The sequence below is a fragment of the Eumetopias jubatus genome, unplaced genomic scaffold (genome assembly GCF_037043125.1).
Source record: "Eumetopias jubatus isolate StellerSeaLion01/CBP00866 unplaced genomic scaffold, mEumJub1_p1.0 scaffold_6, whole genome shotgun sequence".
Classification (NCBI taxonomy): domain Eukaryota; kingdom Metazoa; phylum Chordata; class Mammalia; order Carnivora; family Otariidae; genus Eumetopias; species Eumetopias jubatus.
The window spans coordinates 64228657-64249309 of NW_028274812.1; the positions used below are offsets into that span (position 1 = coordinate 64228657).

General features: G+C 35.2%; 1 protein-coding gene across 1 annotated transcript in view; it reads right to left on the reverse strand.

The window, feature by feature from the left end:
- MANEA (mannosidase endo-alpha) overlaps positions 1-20653 on the reverse strand; it is a 68988-nt gene that overhangs the window by 21238 nt on the left and 27097 nt on the right. Inside the window, exon 3 of the mRNA XM_028104201.2 lies at positions 7607-7716. Within this exon, the coding sequence (XP_027960002.1) occupies positions 7607-7716 (110 nt within the window). The remainder of the gene's footprint in view (positions 1-7606; positions 7717-20653) is intronic.

A 20653-nucleotide genomic window follows, 5' to 3' on the forward strand; every position in this document is an offset into this window, starting at 1 on the left:
CTAAACTCTCTTCTGTATCTATGGGTATACTCCCTTTTAATCTTTGATTTATTTTCTCTATCTTTTTTTTCTTTTTTAATCTCACCAGTGACTTTTCTATTTTATAAGTGAAAAAAATGATGGATTTATCCAGGCTACTGATTTGAAGGTTTTGTATTCTATTTAATTGTTTATTTAATCCTTATTAATTCCTCCCCTCCCTTTTAGCTTATTATTGCTATCCCACTAGTATCAATAATGCAGTAATTTTCTCAGTGCTATTTATTTTTATATCATCTTAAACTTCACTCTTGATTTTTCTTTTTGTTATTTTAATTAGAATTTTACAATTAAAATTTTTTAAATTTGATACCTTTTAAATGTTTCATTTGGCCTTAACTGTTGCTTAGTTATACTGAATATGGCCAAAGAATGCAGAATATATGGTTATAGTTCTTGAGAATTTATTATGATTAATGTTGCCACCTTCTACATAACCATTTTTTGAAAAGTATCTGTGGATAAAAACAATGCTTATCCTCTTGCTATTTAGTACAAAATTTTCCTTTGCAGTGCTACTGAAATCCTTTTAATCATCATTTCTATTTGTTTCCATGATTCATTAATTTCCAAAAGAAATAAAATTTTATACTGTGAAAAAAACTTCCTCCATTTGTAACACACTTTAATATATGGGTAGAATATACTTGGTCTGGGATGCCTGGGTGGTTCAGTCAGTTAAGCATCTGCTCAGGTCATGATCCCAGGGTCCTGGGATTGAGTTCCTGCATCAGGCTCCTTGCTCAGCAGGGAGCTTGCTTCTCCTTCTGCCTGCTGCTCCCCCTGCTGTGCTCTCTCTCTCTACCTGACAAAAAAATAAATAAAATCTTAAAAACAAAACAAAAAAGAATATACTTGGTCTTCAGACTTTCACCTGCATCTTATATGTATATAAACAGGTGTGTGTTTGTGCGGGGGAGGGGTGTATGTGTTAAATACAGCTTAAGTAAATATCAGATTTTGACAAATTTTGAGTGGCAGTTTGTTTTCCAATTACTTTATAAATACTTAAATTCACATGGTTAACAACACTTGTTTTTAGTACATCTTTGACATCTAAAATATTTAAACATGTAAATCTAATTACTATATTATCTTCATAAAAGAACACTTCAATCCTTTTCTACTAGTAAACAATAAATAAATGAATGTAATATATGTATTTAAAATAGTAGAGATCTTTAATAAATTATAATGTACACAAGCTTTGGAATTCATGATAAAAATTTTTTATGAAAAAATACAGTATTAGAAAAGATTCTCATTCATATTTTCACACATTTTTAATAAAAATAACTATTCCAAAAACTAATATACTCATGTCCAAAAGAATTAACTTGAGTAGCTTGATAATAAAATGAAATATCTTCAGAAGATCCAGTTCAAGATGGTGACATAGGAGGATCCTTAACTCACCTCCTCCCATGGATATACCAGACCTACAAATATGTACAGAATAATTTCCTCTGTAAGAAATTCCAAACAATAGCTGAGTTACTTCTATACATCAGGCTAACAAGAAAAAAACCCATGTTGAAATGGATAGGACAGGCTGAGCCACAATCTAACCATAAACTTCACTATCAGTGCAGCAATCCACAATCATGAGGACAGAGAAGCAAAAACCTTATATTAATAAACTGAATTCAACAATACATTAAAAAGATCATATACCATGATTAAATGGGATTTATTCCAGGAATGCAAGAATGGTTTGACATCAGCAAATCAGTCAATGTGAAACACAACATTAATCAAGAATAAAAGGGGAATGTTGAAAAAGAAAACCAAAGCTGGTGGCATCATGATTCTGGACTTCAAGCTCTAATACAAAGCTGTAATCATCAAGACAGTATGGTACTGGCACAAAAACAGACACATAGATCAGTGGAACAGAATAGAGAGCCCAGAAATGGACCCTCAACTCTATGGTCAACTAATCTTCGACAAAGCAAGAAAGAATGTCCAATGGAAAAAAGTCTCTTCAACAAATGGTGTTGGGAAAATTGGACAGCCACATGCAGAAGAATGAAACTGGACCATTTCCTTACACCACAGACAAAAATAGACTCAATGGATGAAAGACCTAAATGTGAGACAGGAATCCATCAAAATCCTTGAGGAGAACATAGACAGCAACCTCTCTGACCTCGCCACAGCAACTTCTTCCTAGAAACATCGCCCAAGGCAAGGGAAGCAAGGGCAAAAATGAACAACTGGGACTTCATCAAGATAAAAAGCTTTAGCACAGCAAAGGAAACAGTCAACAAAACCAAAAGACAACTGACAGAATTGGAGAAGATATTTGCAAATGACATATCAGATAAAGGGCTAGTATCCAAAATCTACAAAGAATCTATAAAGAACTTATCAAACTCAACACACAAAGAACAAATAATCCAATCAAGAAATGGGCAGAAGACATGAACAGACATTTCTCCAAAGAAGACATCCAAATGGCCAACAGACACATGAAAAAGTGCTCAAAGACATCACTCGGCATCAGGGAAATACAAATCAAAACCACAATGAGATACCACCTCACACCAGTCAGAATGGCTAAAATTAACAAGTCAAGAAATGACAGATGTTGGCGAGGATGCAGAGAAAGGAGAACCCTCCTACACTGTTGGTGGGAATGCAAGCTGGTGCATTCCAGACCTGGTGGGTCTGGAAAACAGTATGGAGATTCCTCAAAAAGTTAAAAATAGAGCTACCCTATGACCCAGCAATTGTACTACTGGGTATTTACCCCAGAGATACAAATGTAGGGATCCGAAGGGCCACCTGCACCCCAATGTTTATTGCAGCAATGTCCACAGTAGCCAAAATATGGAAAGAGCCCAGATGTCCATGGACAGATGAATGGATAAAAATGTGGTGTGTGTGTGTGTGTGTGTGTATACACACACACACACACACACACACACACTGGAATATTATGCAGCCACCAAAAAATGAAATCTTGCCATTTGCAATGACATGGATGGAACTAGAGGGTATTATGCTAAGCAAAATAAGTCAATCAGAGAAAGACAATTATCATATGATCTCACTGATATGTGGAATTTGAGAAACAAGGCAGAGGATCATAGGGAAAGAGGAAAAATGAAACAAGAAGAAACCAGAGAGGGAGACAAATCATAAGAGACTCTTAATCTCAGGAAACAAACTGAGGGTTGCTGGAATGGAGTGGGTGGGAGGGATGGGGTGGCTGGGTGATGGACACTGGGGAGGGTATGTGTTGTGGTGAGTGCTGTATATTTTGTGAGACTAATGAATCACAGACCTATATCCCTAAAACAAGTAATACATTATATGTTAATAAACAAAAAAAAAGCATATCATCTAAATAGATGGAGAAAAAAAGCATTCACCAAGATTCAACATCCATTTATGATAAAACTATCAACAAAGTGGGTATAGAGGAAATGTACCTCAACATAGTAAAGGCTATATGAGAAGCCCCAAGCTAACATCATACCCAATGGAGAAATACTGAATGTATTTTCCTCTAAGATCATGAACAAGATAAGGATGCCTACTCTCATCACTTTATTCAACACAATATTGGAATTCTCAGCCAGAGTAACAATGCAAGAAAAAGAAATGAAAGGAATACAAATTAGAAAAGAAGAAACAAAACTCATTATTTACAGATGACATATGACATAGAAAAGTCTAAAACTTCATCAAAAAACTTTAGAATAAACAATTTATTGTTTTATTCTAATTTAGTAAAGTTGCAGAATACAAAATTTAGTAAAGTCATAGAATACAAAATCAGTATATGAAAATGTTCATATTTCTATTCACTAATAATGAACAGAAAGAGAAATCAAGAAAATCCATCTACAATTGCATCAAAAATAATAAAATACTGGAATAAATTTTACTAAGAAGGTGAAAGATCTGGACACTGACAAGTATAAGACATTAATGAAAACAAAGTGAAGAAAAAACAAAAAGATACCCCATGCTCATAAACTAAAAGAACTATTATTGTTAAAATGTCCATACTACACAAAGCAATGTATAGATTCAATACAATCCCTATGAATATTCCAATGACATTTTCAACAGAAATGGAACAAATATTCCTAAAATTTGTATGGAACCACAAGAGAGAACCAAAGCAATCTTAAGAAAGAAAAACAAACCTGGAAGCATCGAGGTCACTAATTTCAAATTATATTACAAAGCTACAGTAATCAGGGCACTTGGGTGGCTCAGTCAGTTAAGCGTCTGCCTTTGGCTCAGGTCATGATCCCAGTATCCTGGGATCAAGCCCCACATTGGGCTCCCTGCTCAGCGGGAAGCCTGCTTCTCCCTCTCCCACTTCCCCTGCTGTGTTCCTGCTCTCACTCTCTCTAATAATAAAAATATTTAAAATAAACAAAAAAAAGCTACAGTAAACAAAACAGTATGGTACTCACAAAAACACTAACAAAACAAAAAAAAAAACAAAACAAAACCAGACACAGATCAATGGAACACACAAAATAGAAAGCCTCCCTCCCTCCCAGAAAAATCCATGCAGATATCGTCAATTAATCTTCAACCACAGAGCCAAGAATACACAATGGGGAAAGGCCAGTCTCTTCAATAAATTGTGTTTGGAAACCTGGAGAGCTACATGCAAAAAAAAAAAAAAATGAAAATGAACCACTGAATTACACCATATACAAAATTAACTCAAAACGGATGGGGCGCCTGGGTGGCTCAGTTGGTTAAGCGACTGCCTTCGGCTCAGGTCATGATCCCAGGGTCCTGGGATCAAGCCCCATGTCGGGCTCCCTTGCTCAGTAGGGAGTCTGCTTCTCCCTGTCCCTCTGCCCCTCCCCCTGCTTGTGCTCGCTTGTGCTCTCTCTCTCTCAAATAAATAAAATCTTTAAAAAAAAAACCAAAATTAACTCAAAATGGATTAAAATCCTAAACATAAGTGTAGAAAGTATAAAACTTTTGGAAGACAACATAGGTGATAAGCTCCTTGAGAAAGGTCTTAGAGATGATATTTTGGATTTGACATCATAAGGTAAAAGCAAAAATAAGTGGGACTACATCAAACTAAAAGGCTTCTGCACAACAAAGTGAAAGGCAACCTAGCAAATGGGAGGAAATATTTAATATCATATATCTGATAAGGAGTTAATATCCAAAATCAATTTAAAAAAGCATACAATCCAATTAAAAAAGGGGCAGAAGTTCTGAATAATTTTCCTAAGAAGATATCTGGATGGCCAACAGGTACCTGAAAAGGTGCTCATTCCTCACTAATTATCAGGGAAATGCAAATCAAACCACAATGAGATGCACCTCACTTCTGTTAGTATGGCTATTATCAAAAAGACAAGAAATAACCAGTGTTGGGAGCACCTGGATGGCTCAGTCAGTTGAGCATCCAACACTTGGTTTTGGCCAGGTCATGATCTCAGGATCGAGTCCTGTATCAGGCCCTGTGCTCAACATGGAGTCTGCTTGAGATGCTCTTTTTCTCCCTCTGCCCCTAGCCCCATTCATGCATGCACATACCCTCTCTCTCTCTCAAATAAATCAATCTTTAAGAAATAACAAGGGTTGGAGAGGATGGGGAGAAAAGGGAACCCTTGTGCACTGTTGGTGGGAATGTAAATCGATGCAGCCACTATGGAAAATACTATGGAAGTACTTTAAAATATTAAAAATAAGGGCTAGTATCCAAAATCTATAAAGAACTTATTAAACTCAACACCCAAAGAACAAATAATCCAATCAAGAAATGGGCAGAAGACATGAACAGACATTTTTCCAAAGAAGACATCCAAATGGCCAACAGACACATGAAAAAGTGCTCAACATCACTCGGCATCAGGGAAATCCAAATCAAAACCTCAATGAGATACCACCTCACACCAGTCAGAATGGCTAAAATTAAGTCAGGAAACGACAGATGTTGGCGGGGATGTGGAGAAAGGGGAACCCTCCTACACTGTTGGTGGGAATGCAAGCTGGTGCAACCACTCTGGGAACAGAATGGAGGTTCCTCAAACAGTTGAAAATAGAGCTACCATACGATCCAGCAATTGCACTACTGGGTATTTACCACAAAGATACAAATGTAGGGATCCGAAGGGGTACATGCACCCCAATGTTTATAGCAGCAATGTCCACAATAGCCAAACTGTGGAAAGAGTCAAGATGTCCATCAACAGATGAATGGATAAAGAAGATGTGGTATATATACACAATGGAATATTATGCAGCCGTCAAAAGGAATGAGATCTTGCCATTTGCAATGATGTGGATGGAACTGGAGGGTGTTATGCTGAGTGAAATAAGTCAATCAGAGAAAGACATGTATCATATGACCTCACTGATATGAGGAATTCTTAATCTCAGGAAACAAACTGAGGGTTGCTGGAGTGGTGGAGGGTGGGAGGGATGGGGTGGCTGGGAAAAAAGAAAAAAAAGAAAAAAATATAAGAATAAAACTACCATATGATCCAGCAATTCTGGTATTTATCCAAAGGGAACAAAAACAAGTTTGAAATAATACTGATGCTTACCACACAATTACAAGCATACCTGAGAGACATTACAGGTTCTGTTCCAGACCATCACCATAAAATGAATATTGTAAAAAAACGAGTCAAATGGATTTTTTGGCTTCCCGGTGCATAAAAAAATCCAGCTTACACTACACTGTAGTCTGTTAAGTTTGCAATAGCATTATGTCTAAAAAACAATGTATGTGTCTTAAAAGATACTTTATTGCTAAAAAAATGCTAGCCATCATTTTATCTTTCAGCAAGTCATAATCACTCATCACAGATCACCTTAACAAATATAATGAAAAAGTTTGAAATATTGTGAGAATTACCAAAACGTGACACAGAACATGAAGCAAAAGCTGTTGGAAAATATATTTACTATATGCAGGGCTGCCACAAAACTTCAATTTTTTTTTAAAAAAAGTGTAGTATCTACAAAGCACAAAATATAAGCCCAACAAAATGAGGTGTGCCTGTATTTACAATAACCAAGAAATGGAAATAACCTAAATGTCCATTAATGGATGGATGGAGAAAGGAAATGTAGTATATATACAAGGCAAATATTATTCTGCCACGAAAAGAAGGAAATCTTGCCATTTGCTACAACATAGATGGACCTAGAGGACATTATGCTATGTGAAATAAGTCTGTCAGATAGAGACAAATATCCTAAAACACCTCACAGACACAGATAACAGATGTATGGTTGTCTGAGGTGGGGGTGGGGAGGAGGTGAAATGGGTGAAGATGGTTAAAAGGTACAAACTTCCAGTCATAAAATAAAAAAGACTTAGGTATATAATGTACAGCATAGTGACTACAGTTAACATTGTATGATACATTTGAACGCCAGTAAGAGAACAGATCTTAAAAATTCTTCACACACACACACACACACACGAATAATTTGTAATTGTGTAATGAATGTTAGCTAGACTTGTGATGATCATTTCAAAAAATAAACACACCAAATCATTATGTTGAACACCTGATACTAGTATGTCGATATCTCCAAAAAAAATAAAATTAAATACCTTCAGATTATATTTATGAGCTTTATCCAAAATAGTCGGTACCAAGTCATCAGTATTTTCTCCATTCTCATCATTTGTACCAGGTGGGTACCAAGATAGGGCTAGTACACCTAATAGAAAAGACCAAAAAGAAAAATAAATACAGAAACAGGAATGACTGGAGGAATTCTAAAAAAAAATTTAAGAAGGCAGAATAAAGACCAAATTGTTAACAACAGAAAAGAAACACATTCTCATATAAATTGTTGTTTTGTTACTTAGATACTACCTACGGTTATTTAATTACTTTGTAATAGTCTATATATGAACTCTTTATCAAGTATGAATATATTTTAGTTAATAGGTTTTGCTTTCCAGATTAAGTTTACAGAAAAATTGCACAGAAAGTATAGTTTCCATATATTCTCCTCTTACAAACCCACTCCCCAACCCACATATGGTTCTTGTTATTAATATCTTGCCTTTATGTGGTATATTTGTTACATGTGATGGACCAATACTGATACATCACTATTAACCAAAATCCACAATTTACATTAGGGTTCACTCTTTGTGGTGTACAGTTGTATGGCTTCTGACATAAGCATATGTGCCCACCATTACAGTATCATGCAGAATAGTTTTACAGACCTCAGAACCCTCTGACATCCATCTATTCATCCCTCCTCCCTCACTCCCTCAATTCCCTGGATAATAACTGATCTTTTCAGTATCTCTATTGTTTTGTCTTTTCCACAATGCTACATAGTTGGAATCCTAACAGTAACTTTTTCAGACTGGCTTCTTACACTTAGCAATACATAATTAAGGTTCATTTATGTTTTTTTGTGGATTTATAGATCATTCTCTTTACTGCTGCATGATAACTCATTGCATGGATGTACTACAATCTATCCATTCACCTACTGGAAGATACCATGGATGCTTCTAATTTGGGGCAATTAAGAAGATTCAAGAAAAAAAAATTACAGTTTCTCCCTGTAAGAAAGGCCATGAGAAAAATGCTACTTATTTCTAAATCAACCAACACATTATTTAAGGCATGGAGAGAAATACAATGGTAACAAAAGAGAAGCATGTGGAAATACAGGAACTCGAAGGTTAGAAACTGGCAGAGAACTAAATTATAAGACTTTATAGTAGACCTGCCATGTACAGAGCAGCCCCATCTAGAAAAACAAGACAGAAATTTCATTAAAGTTTACAGGAAAAAAAAAAAAGATGTCTATGTCCTCTACCCACTCTGAAAATAAGAATAGCAATAAGAACACAAGAGGTAGAATAAAATAATCTATAATACATGAAGTGCTTTAGGGAAGCTTATGGCTAGCCATGAAGGGAGTATATTATATATAGAAAAGTGCTGGTAAGAAAAGTGTCTGGAAACAATTGATCAAATATCTAAGCTACCTACTAGCCTAGCTTATAAAAAGAACAGTACCAATGAAGAGTCACAGTAAAAAAAATTCTCAACATGGAATTTATGAAAAAATCCTACAAAAAATTTTAAAAAAAAGTTGACACAAAATAGTAAAGGAGGAACATATATAAGAAAGATTATGCCATGAAGCCTAGAAAAATTGTAAGTATAGCATTTTTCAATGAAATTCAAAACAAAAGATTCCTGTTTCTAGTAATAGATTAGGTTACATAGGCCAACATTTCCATGAAAAAAATTATTAAATAAAATATGGATTACAAAAAACTTCTTAAAGCCAAAGAGCTGGACAGTAAGGAATTACCTGTCCAAATTGAGGCAAAAACATGAAGAGAAGTAAATGAACAAGAAAGTCAGTCTTCCCAAAAAAGTAACTGACAGAAGTAAACCAACCATCAAAACCAGTGGATTAAGTCCCAGGGTGACAGTGCTTGGGAAATTCTCTAGCTTTAAAGTGACTAGTATTTTCTACTGTACTGAACAACACAGATAAAGAACATTTTCATTATCACAGAAAGTTCTATTGGACAGCATTGCTAGATTGTTGATTCTCCTAATACTCTAACCATTTCATTCTTATCTACTGATTTTTCTTTCTCCTTATCCTCACTGAAGTTATACTCTAAGGTTTGAGAATGTTCTTTGTTCCTCATTATTACTTTCTTTCAGCTTTTTATCGTACCAAATTATCATTTCCAAATGTCTAATTCTATCTCCATAATGTGCTCCACAATCTAATTTATCTTTGTACGGTATCTTTTGGACTTTATCACTCATGAGTTCTGAATAAGTAAAGGCCTGGGAAATAAGCCAATGATGGTCCTCCTCATGAGGATGGCTGGACCACTTAAAATGGTTATGAATCACCACAGCAACCAGAGGTTTCTCTAACACATATAAACCAGTATCATTTATAAATAAGATTACTGCATATTTCTACTATTTCAATTATGTAGTGAAAAGAGATATTCTTTGAGGTCTATTCTTAGAATATTAGCATTTCATTTTATTATTTTAAAAAAGATTTTACAGAGCACAAGACAGTGCAAGACACCAGGCACAAGTGGGGGGGAGGGGCAGAGGGAGAGACTCTTCAGACTCCCCACTAAGCTCAGAGCCCAACAAGGGGCTCTATCTCACAACCCATGAGATCACGACCTGAACTGAAACCAAGAGTCAGTTAACTGAAACCACCTAACTGACTGAGACACCCAGGCACCCCTAACATTTTATTAAATGCAGATGTCATATTGATCATGTTGTCCCTCCATAGCACATATCACAGGGCCTTCAATATAAGTGATACCCAATCCTTTTTTTTTTTTTTGGGGGGGGTGAAGTCAAATGATGAATCTAAAAGTTAAGGACGTAAGATATGAAATCAGACACCTGGAGAATCAAGTTCCCATTCTATTATTTGATAGGTGTTTATCTTTAATTTTACTTAAGTTTCCATTTGTAAAATGGGGATAACTTCAGTTCATTCCCTAAAAGTGTGTTTTAAAAAGTATAGAGAATGCCTTACATAGAATAAGACCCCCAAAAGTAATTACAAAGAAGGTAATAAAAAGATAACGGCAAATAAATTAGGATATATTTAACTCCACAGAGCTTATGACAGCTTCCCTTATATATAGGTAACTTACTGTTTCTTTCAAACATAAAACATTACTTCAAACTAAAGGTTTAGCAGAAAGGGAAGCCCAGTTCCAGACATAAACACTATTATCACTACACAAGATAACCCATGTTCAACAAAAAGTATAAGGCATATAAAAAAGCAAGAAAAAGATAACTGTCAGGAGGCAAAACAGTCAACAGAACCAGACTCCAATATGAAACAGATGTCTAAATAATTAGACAAGGAATATAAAATTACTATGATTAAAACATTAAAGGTCCTAATGGGAAAGACAGCCATCATATGTAGATCAGGTGGGAAATAGCAGCAGAGATGAAAACTCTAAGAATCAAATAGTTCAGGGAAGATAGAGTAGGGTGATCCCAAGCTCACCTACCCCCATGGACACACCTCTGAGATTATAGCTACATTTATGTAACTAGCTCTGAAAATGATCTGAAGACTGGCAAAAAAGACCTTCCACAGTTAATCATAGACAGGGGGTCACATCAAAAAGGGTAGGAGCCATGGAGACACAGTTGGGAACCAAAACACTGGGTGAGATTAACCACAAACAGGACTTATACTACAAGCAAAGAGAAGGGAGAGGATTAAACCTCACACCAGGCACCTAAGACACTGGGAAATGCACTGGGAAGATGAGTCCCCATAACATCTGGCCTTGAAAACCAATGGGGCTTAACTTCAGGAGCTTTTAGTATCAGCAAAACTTAACTCCACATACTTTAAAAATCAGCTGGGCTTAACTCCAGGAGAGTCAGACAATAATAGGAAACAAAGTCCTGCCTTTAAAAAGCCAGAATAATAAATAACTCAGCCAGAAACATAGCACAATAGTAGCAGTTTGAAAAGTGCCTCGGGTACATGAAGATTTACTTAGTAATTTCAGAACATATGCTAGAGGGGTAGGGATCATCAGGAGACTTCTCTAGAAACAAAAGTACTGGTGGGTGCCATTTCTCTTCCCCTCCCCGATCCTAGATAGCTGGACATTTGGCAGGAGCCAGCATAACAGTCTCTACCTTTCTTGCTAGCACTATTTACCTGCAGATCTGCCCATCCAACCCTCCTGCATTGACAAGCATCCCACCAGAGTGGTTCCTGCCCCCAGCATAACCTGCAAGCAGCCCCAGCAGGGATCAGCACCACTCAAAAGTGATGCCTGCCCTGGAGAGGGGAAGATAATCCCACACACCGGAATGCCCACAGTTCGAGCATCAAAGCCTCTTCACTGGCTGAGCAAAAAGTAAAGTTTGCTGTTTGGTATCCCACAGCTGTGGCAGGCAGGCTAAGTTCAGAGAGCCTGACTGCTGACCTCACCCACCTACAAGATTGCAGAGGCCTCAAACAGACTTCTCAATTGCACAGATTCTGCCTTGTTTGCCCAAAGCAGGCAAAGCAGGTCACTGCAGTTGGCTGGACTGAAGGCAAATGCAGTTCAGCCACAACATTAGGGCACACACAGCATGAAGAGGAGACACCCCAGGAGCACCTGTTTCTGGTGACCAAGGGAGGACTGACAGGGTACCACAGGATCTTTTCTACAGAAGGCACATTAAACCAGATGGGAACTAAGATATATAAAGAACATTCTATCCATAAATAAAAGAATATATGTTCTTTTCAAATGCACATGCAACATTCTCCAATACATACCACACAAAGCAAGTCTCAATAAATTTAAGATTAAAATCATATAGCATCTTTTGACCATAATAGTATGAAACTAGAAATCAATTACAATAGAAAAATCTGGGAAGAACATAAATACATGGAAGCTAAACAACATGCTACAAAACAGTGAATGGGTCAATGATGAAATCAAAGAGGAAATCGAAAAATACATGGAGACAAATGAAAATGAAAATACACGAGTACAAAATCTTTGCGACACAGCAAAAGCAGTTCTAACGGAGAAGTTTATAGCAATACAGGCCTATCTGAAGAAACAAAAAAAAGGTCTCAAATAAATAACGAATCCCACACCGAAAAGAGCTAGAAAAAGAACAAACATAGCCAAAAACAGCAGAAGGAAGGAAATGATAACATTTAGAGCAGAAATAAATAGAGACAAAAAAAAAAAAGAAGAAACAGAAAAAAGAAAAAGATCAATGAAACCAGAAACTGGTTCCTTGAAAAGATAAAATTGATAAACTTTTAGCCAGACTAACCAAGAAAGAGAGGGCTCAAATAAATTAAATCAGAAATGAGGGAGAAATAAACACCAACCCCGCAGAAATGTAAAGATTTTTAAGAGACTATAATGAAAAATTACACACCAACAAATTGGGACAAGGGGCACCTGGGTGGCTTAGTCAGTTAAGCACCCAACTTGAGTTTGGCAGAGGTCATGACCTCAGGGTCGAGATCAAGAACCACATGGGGTTCTGGTCTGGGTATGGAACCTGCTTAGGATTCTTCCTCTCCCTCTGCCCCTCCCACCACTCGCACTCTATTAAAAAAAAAAAATTGCCCAAACCCAATGGATTCACAGGTGAATTCTACCAAACATTTAAAGAAGAGTTAATACTTAAACTATTCCCCAAAACAAAAGAAGTAAAACTTCCAAATTCCTTCTATGAGGCCAGCATTATCCTGATACCAAAACTAGACAAAGACAACACACGAAAAGAAAACTGGAGGCCAAAAACTCTGATGAACATAGATGCAAAATCTTCAACAAGATACCAGCAAGCAGAATTCAACAATATATTAAAAGATCTCTCTCCACAATCAAGTAGGATTTATTCTAGGGATGCAAAGGTGTTTCAATATGCACAAAACAATGTAATACATCACATTAACGAGAAAGGATAAAAATCATATGATCAGCTCAATAGATGCAGAAATAGCAACTGACATAATAATATACTCATTCATGATAAACTCTCAACAAAGTGGGTTTAGAGGTAAAATACCCTAATAACGGCCTCATATTAAAAACCCACAGTTAACATCCCACTCAATGGTGAAAAATTGAAGGTTTTTCCTCTATCAGGAATGAAACAAGGATGTCCACCCTCACCATTTTTATTCAGTATAGTACTGAACTCCTAGCTGCAGTAATCAGACAAGAAATAAAAGGTATTAAAACTGGTAAAGAAGAAGCAAAAGTGTCACGGTTTGCATATGATGTGATTACTAAGAGTAAATGAAAAAGTTAAAGTTGCAAGATACAAGAATAATATATAGAAATCTGTTGCATTATCTATATATTAATGACAAAGTAGCAGAAAGAGAAATTAAGAAAACAATTTTGTTTACAATAACACCAAAAATAATAAAGTATCTAAGAATAAACTTAATCAAAGAGGTGAAAAACCTGTACTCTGAAACTATAAAACACTGATGAAAAAAATTAAAGAGGACACAAATAAATGGAAAGATGTTCCATGCTCATGGTTTGGAAGAATTAATATTGTTGAAATGTCTGTATGAACCAAAGCAATCTACAGACTCAATGTAAACTCTATCAAAATACCAACAGCATTTTTCACAGAACTGAAACAAATAATGCTAAAATTTGTATAGAACCACAAGACCTCAAAGAGTCAAAGCTATCTTGTGAAAGAAGAATTAAGTTAAAGGTATCACAATCCCAGATTTCAAGGTATACTACACAAAGCTGTGGCAATCAAAACAGTATGGTATAGGCCAAATATAAGACACATAAATCAATGGGACAGAATAGAGGGCCCAGAACTAAACCCATGTTTATATGGTCAATTAGTCTATAACAAAAGAGGCAAGGATACACAATGGGAAAAAGAAAGACTCTTCAATAAATGGTGCTGGTAAAGCTAGATAGCTACATGCAAAGAAATGAAACTGGACCACTTTCTCACAGTATACAAAAAATTAAATTGAACAGGGATTAAAGACCTAAATGTGAGACCTGCAACTATATCTCTCCCTAAAAGAAAATAGCAATCTCTGACACTGGCCTTAGCAAAATTTTTCTAGTTATGTCAGCAAAAATAAACTATTGGGACTATATCAAAATAAAATATTTTTCACAGCAAAGAAAACCATGAACAAAATTAAAAGGCAACCTACTAAACAGAAGATATCTCCAAATCACAGATACAACACCAGCACCACCACCACCAAAAAAAAAAAAAAGAAAAAATAATTTGATTAAAAAATGGGCAGAAAACTTGAGTATTTTTTCCAAAGAAGACACACAGATGACCGACACATGAAAAGATGTTCAACACCACTAATCATCAGGAAAATGAAAGTCAAAACACCTTACATCTGTCAGTATGGCTAGAATCAAAAAGACAAGAAATAAGTCTTGGCAAGGATGTGGGAAAAAAGGAACCCTTGTGCACTGTTGATGGACTGTAAATTGGTGCAGCCACTGTGGAAGAAAGTATGGAGGTTCCTCAAAAAATTAAAAATAGAAATACCATACGGTCAGGGCACCTTGGTGTCTCAGTCGGTTAAGCCTCTGCCTTCAGCTCAGGTCATGAACTCAGGGTCCTGGGATTGAGCCCCACATCAGGCTCTCTGTGCAGGGGGGAGTCTGCTTTTCCCTCTCCTTCTGCCCCTTCCCCATTTATGCACACGCTTTCTCTCAAATAAATAAATAAAATCTTAAATAAAAAATACCTTATGATCCAGTAATTCTACTACTGGGTATTTACACACAGAAAACAAAAACACTAATTAAAGAAGACATATGCATCCCTATGTTTATTGCAGCATTATTTACAATAGCCAAAATATGGAGTCAGACCAAGTGTCTATCAATAGATAAACTGCTAAAGAAGATATGGTGTGTGTATATATGTATATACATACATGCAATGGAATATTACTCAGCCATAAAAAGAATGAGGTCTCGCCATTTGCAACAACATGGATGAACCTAGAGGGTATTATGTGAAGTGAAGTAAGTCAGGCAGACCAAGATCATGGTACTTCTGTCATATGTGGAACCTAAAAAATAAAGGAAAAACAAACAAAGCAGAAACAGACCCATAAATATAGAGAACAAATTGGTGGTTGTCTGAAGGGAGGAAGGTGGGGGATAGGTGAAATGGATAAAGGGTATTTAGAAGTACAAACATAATTAAGGGATAAATAAGTCACAGAGATGAAAGATAAAGCATAGGGAACGTCAATAATATTGTAATAACATTTTATGGTGACAGATAGTGACTACACTTATAGTAGCACTGAGTAATAAATAAGATACATTGAACCAACGTTTTGTACACCTGAAACTAATACAACTTTGTATGTTAATTATACTTCAATAAAAAAAATCAAACAGAAATGCTGGAAATGAAAAACATGTTAAAAGATGGAGAATACCTTCAACAGACTCATGAACAGACTGAACAGAGCTGAAGAGAGAGGTAACTTCAAGCAAGTCACAAAGAATGACAATGATTAAAATATAAGATTAAAACAAAACATCCAACATCCAACAGTTCTAGGATAAACATCAACATTCTACCATACATGTAATTAAAAACTCAGAAGAGGTAAAGGTATATATGTCAAAATAACTGCTAAGAGTTATCTAAAGTTGATGACAGACACAAAACAACAAATTCAAGAAGCTCAGAGAACACCAAGAAAGATAAATACCAAAATCAACACATACACATATATTTAAACTGCTAAAAATCAGAAACAGAAAAAACATTTTAAAGTCAGTGCAAAATGACAGAAACACACAGGAAAGTAAAGATATGAAAAGATTTGTAAAAGTTACAGTATACTTCTCGTCATAAACCATGATAGAAGATAATGGAATAACATTTTTAAAGTTCCAAAAGGAAAGTAAAACCTCCAAAATCTGCCCACTGAGAATTCTATAGCAGAGGAAGCATCATTCAAAACAAAGAATATAAACAAAATTTGAAAGAATTCATTGCAATCAGACCAGTATTACAAGAATACTGAAAATGTAATAAAGAGAAAATTAATATTTGTCCTTTAAATACTTTATTTGATGAATGACTGTTTAAAGCTGTCATCAACAAACTATGACCCATGAGCCAAATCTTGCCTTTTGTCTTCTATACATTTGTTTACATATGGCTACTTTTACACCATAATGGCAGACTTGAGTGGTTTGTAAAGAGACAAGTGTCCCACAAAACCAAAAATATCACTGGTTCTTTTTTTTTTTTTAAAGATTTTACTTATTTATTTGACAGAGAGAGACACAGCGAGAGAGGGAACACAAGCAGGGAGAGTGGGAGAGGGTGAAGCAGGCCCCCCACGGAGCGGAGAGCCCGATGAGGGGCTCGATCCCAGGACCCCGGAACCATGACCTGAGCTGAAGGCAGACACCCAACGACTGAGCCACCCAGGCGCCCCAATATCACTGGTTCTTTAAAGAAGATGTTAGCCAACCTCTGATGTACAAGAAAAAGAGTAGTAATGTACAGGGTCTTCTGTGACAATTATGACAACAATAGCAAAAGATATGGGAGGAAATATATTGGGAATATATAAGGTCCTTATACTATGTACAAAGTATGTATTATTTGCAAGTGGACTGATGATAAAAAGGTATATTTGGTAAACCTGATCTCAACAACTAAAAAAGAAAAAATAATAAGCAAATAGTGGAGAATAAATGAATCATAAAAACTATTCAATTAATCCAAAAGAACACAGGAAAAAAGAGGGAACAAAGAAATGGAATAAAATGGAATAAATAGCACATGGCTAACAAGCAGATTTCAATCAATCTAATCATATTAATAATCATACTGAGAACAGTCTAAGCATACCATTTTAAGGGCAGAATTTTCAAACTGGATTTAAAAAAAGCAAGACCTGACCACAGACTGATTTCCTTGAACACAACTGAAGCATGAAAACAGGTTAAAAAGAATGAGAAAAGATTTATCAGGCAAACACTAACCAAATAGAGCTGGAATTGTTATATTAATGTCAAAGTAGACTTTAGAAAACAAATATTACCAGAACTAAAAAAGGAATACTTCATAATAATAAAGGACTCTATCCAAATGATGTAACAGTCCTAAATGTTTATGTACCTAACAAAAGACCTTTAGTATATAGAAAACAAAAAATGGCAGACCTGAAAGGGGAAATAAACACAAAATTACACTTGAATACAATGAAATTGCTTTATCAATAAGTGATAGAACAAATAGATACTTGGAAAACATATAGAAGATCTGAACAATGCTATCAAGAACTTTAACTGACATTTATAAGATAATTCCACAGCAGCATAACAAGCAACCTTTTTTCAGATTATGAAACCAAGTATTGATTTCCTGAAAGATTAAAAAATTTTAATTAGATAAATTGACCAAGAATAAAAAAAAGGAGAAAAAAAAACTATCAAAAGTATGGAGAAAGAGGTAAAACATACAGAATATACAGACCCCATATACTTTAAAAGCTTAACAAAGGGATAATACAAACAATTCTTTGTCCATAAAACTGAAAAATGGACATTGACCAGTTCTTTAAAAAATTAGGAGCAAACTCACTCAAGAAGAAATAGATAACCTGAATAGTCCCATTAATGCACTTGAATTTATAATTAAACAATGAAACCACTAGGCCAAGATGGTTTCACTTGTGAATTCTACCAAATACATAATAGGAAATACTACCATCTCTACTCAACCTCTTCCAGAAAAAAAGAGGGAAGTTTTCTTAACTAGTTTTATGAGGCCAACCAGCACTACTTTATCTTTATATTATTTTTATTTTTTTAAGATTTTATTTATTTATTAGGAGAGAGAAAAGAGAGCACTTGCACACATGAGCAAGGAAAAGGGCCGAAAGAGAGGGTGAATCTCAGACTCTGCACTAACCATGGAGCCTGATGTGGGGCTTGATCTCACGACCCTGAGATCATGACCTAAGCTAAAATCAAGAGTTGGATGCCTGACTGAGCTACCCAGGTGCCCCGCCACACTACTTTAATAACAAAAAGACAAAGATATTTCAAGAAAAGAAACTACAGACTGATCCACCAGCTGAACATGGACACAGGCAAAATCTTTTTAAAAAATTAGCAAATAGGATTTAGTATTATATAAATAAATCATCAACAAATGGAGTTAATTCCAAGAATGAATAAAATTCAACATTTGAAAATAAATCCTCCTAAGTCACTATATTAAAGCCAAAAGAATTAAACAACCAACAGATCAAACAAGAAATCATAAGCAAAGTGTTTTCTAAACATTTACAAATGAATAAAACAAAAACATGACACATCAAAACTTGGATATGGACAAAGTGGTGCTATGGGGATAAACTGACAGCTATAAATGCTTACATTTAAAAAATGAGAATGATCTCAAAACCACCACATACCTTTAAAACTTAAAGAACTAGAATAAAAAAACAATAATCCTAAGGCTTGCAGAAGGAAGGAAACAATAGACTAGAGCAGAGATAAATGAAATAAGAAATTAAAAAACAACAGGAATCAATGAAAACAAAAGTTGGTCCTTTGATGAAATCATCAAAATTAACAAACCTTTAGTAAGATGGATTGAGAAAACAGGAGAGAAGATACAAATTACTAAAATCAGAAATGAAAATCTAATAACAGAAATAACAATTATCAGAGAGTACTGTGAATAAATATGTCAAAAATTGGATAGCCAGATTGAAATGTACAAATTCCTAGAAGCTCAAAGCTACCAAGACTAAATCATCAAGAAATAAACAGGATAAACTTATAAGTAGTAAGGAAAGTGAATCAGTAATCAAAAATCTCCCAACAAAGAAAAGCCCTGGACCACTAGCTTCATAGGTGAATTCTATAAAATAAGTAAAGAAGAATTAAACCAATTTTCTCAAACTATTCCAAAAAATTAAAGAGGAGGGAGAACTTTCTTACTCACTGTATGAGATCAGCATTACCTTAATACAAAAGCAGACAAAGACACAAGAAAACTAGACTACTATCCCAAATGAACATTGATGTAAAAATTCCTCAACAAGATACAGATGGTACCAGATGTAAGATGGTTCAAGATTTTTCAACTTTATGATAATGTGAAAGTGACAGGCATCCAGTGGAAATGATATTTTGAATTTTGATCTTTTCCTGGGCTAGCAATATGTGGTACAATACTCCCCTGTGATGATGGGCAGTAGCAGTGAGCCACAGCTCCTGGTCGCCATGCAATTATGAAGGTGAACAACTGAAACATTTACAATCATTTTGTACCCATACAACTATTTTGTTTTTTACTTGCACTATAGTATTCAGTAAATTACGTGAGGTTTTTAACGATTATAAAAGAGGCTTCGTATTAGATGATTTTGCCCAATTGCTGGCAAATATGTGTCCAAAGCACATTTAAGGCAGGCTAGACTAAGCTATGATATTTGTTAAGTTAGGTGTATTAAATGTATTTCTGACTTACAATATTTTCAACTCACTATGAGTTAATCAGGACACCAACCCATCATAAGATGAGGAAGAACTGTTCTTACTAAAACAAATTCAGCAGTATGGTAAAAGGATCACACCTGGAGTGCAAGGATGGTACAATATGTAGAAATCAATAAATGAAATATAAACACATGAACAGAATGAAGGGGGAAAAATTATCTCAGTTGATGCAGAAAAAGCATATAACAAAATTCAACTTTTCCCTGATAAAAATACTCAAAAATCAAAAACTAAGACTAGAATATATATATATATAAACAACAACAAAAAAAACCCCACAGTGAATAGCCAACAGTGAGATTCAAAGTTTTTCCTAGAGAATCAAGACCAAAGCAGGATGGCCACTTTTACGACTTCCATCTAACATAACACTGAAACAACTCAGCCATCAAAAAAAGAGAGGGAAAAAAAAAAAAAAAAAAAAAACCTTGCCATTTGCAATGATGTGATGTGGATGGAGCTAGATTGTATTTTGCTAAGTGAAATAAATCAGTCAGAAAAAAGACAAATACCATATAATTTCCCTCCTATGTGGAATTTAAG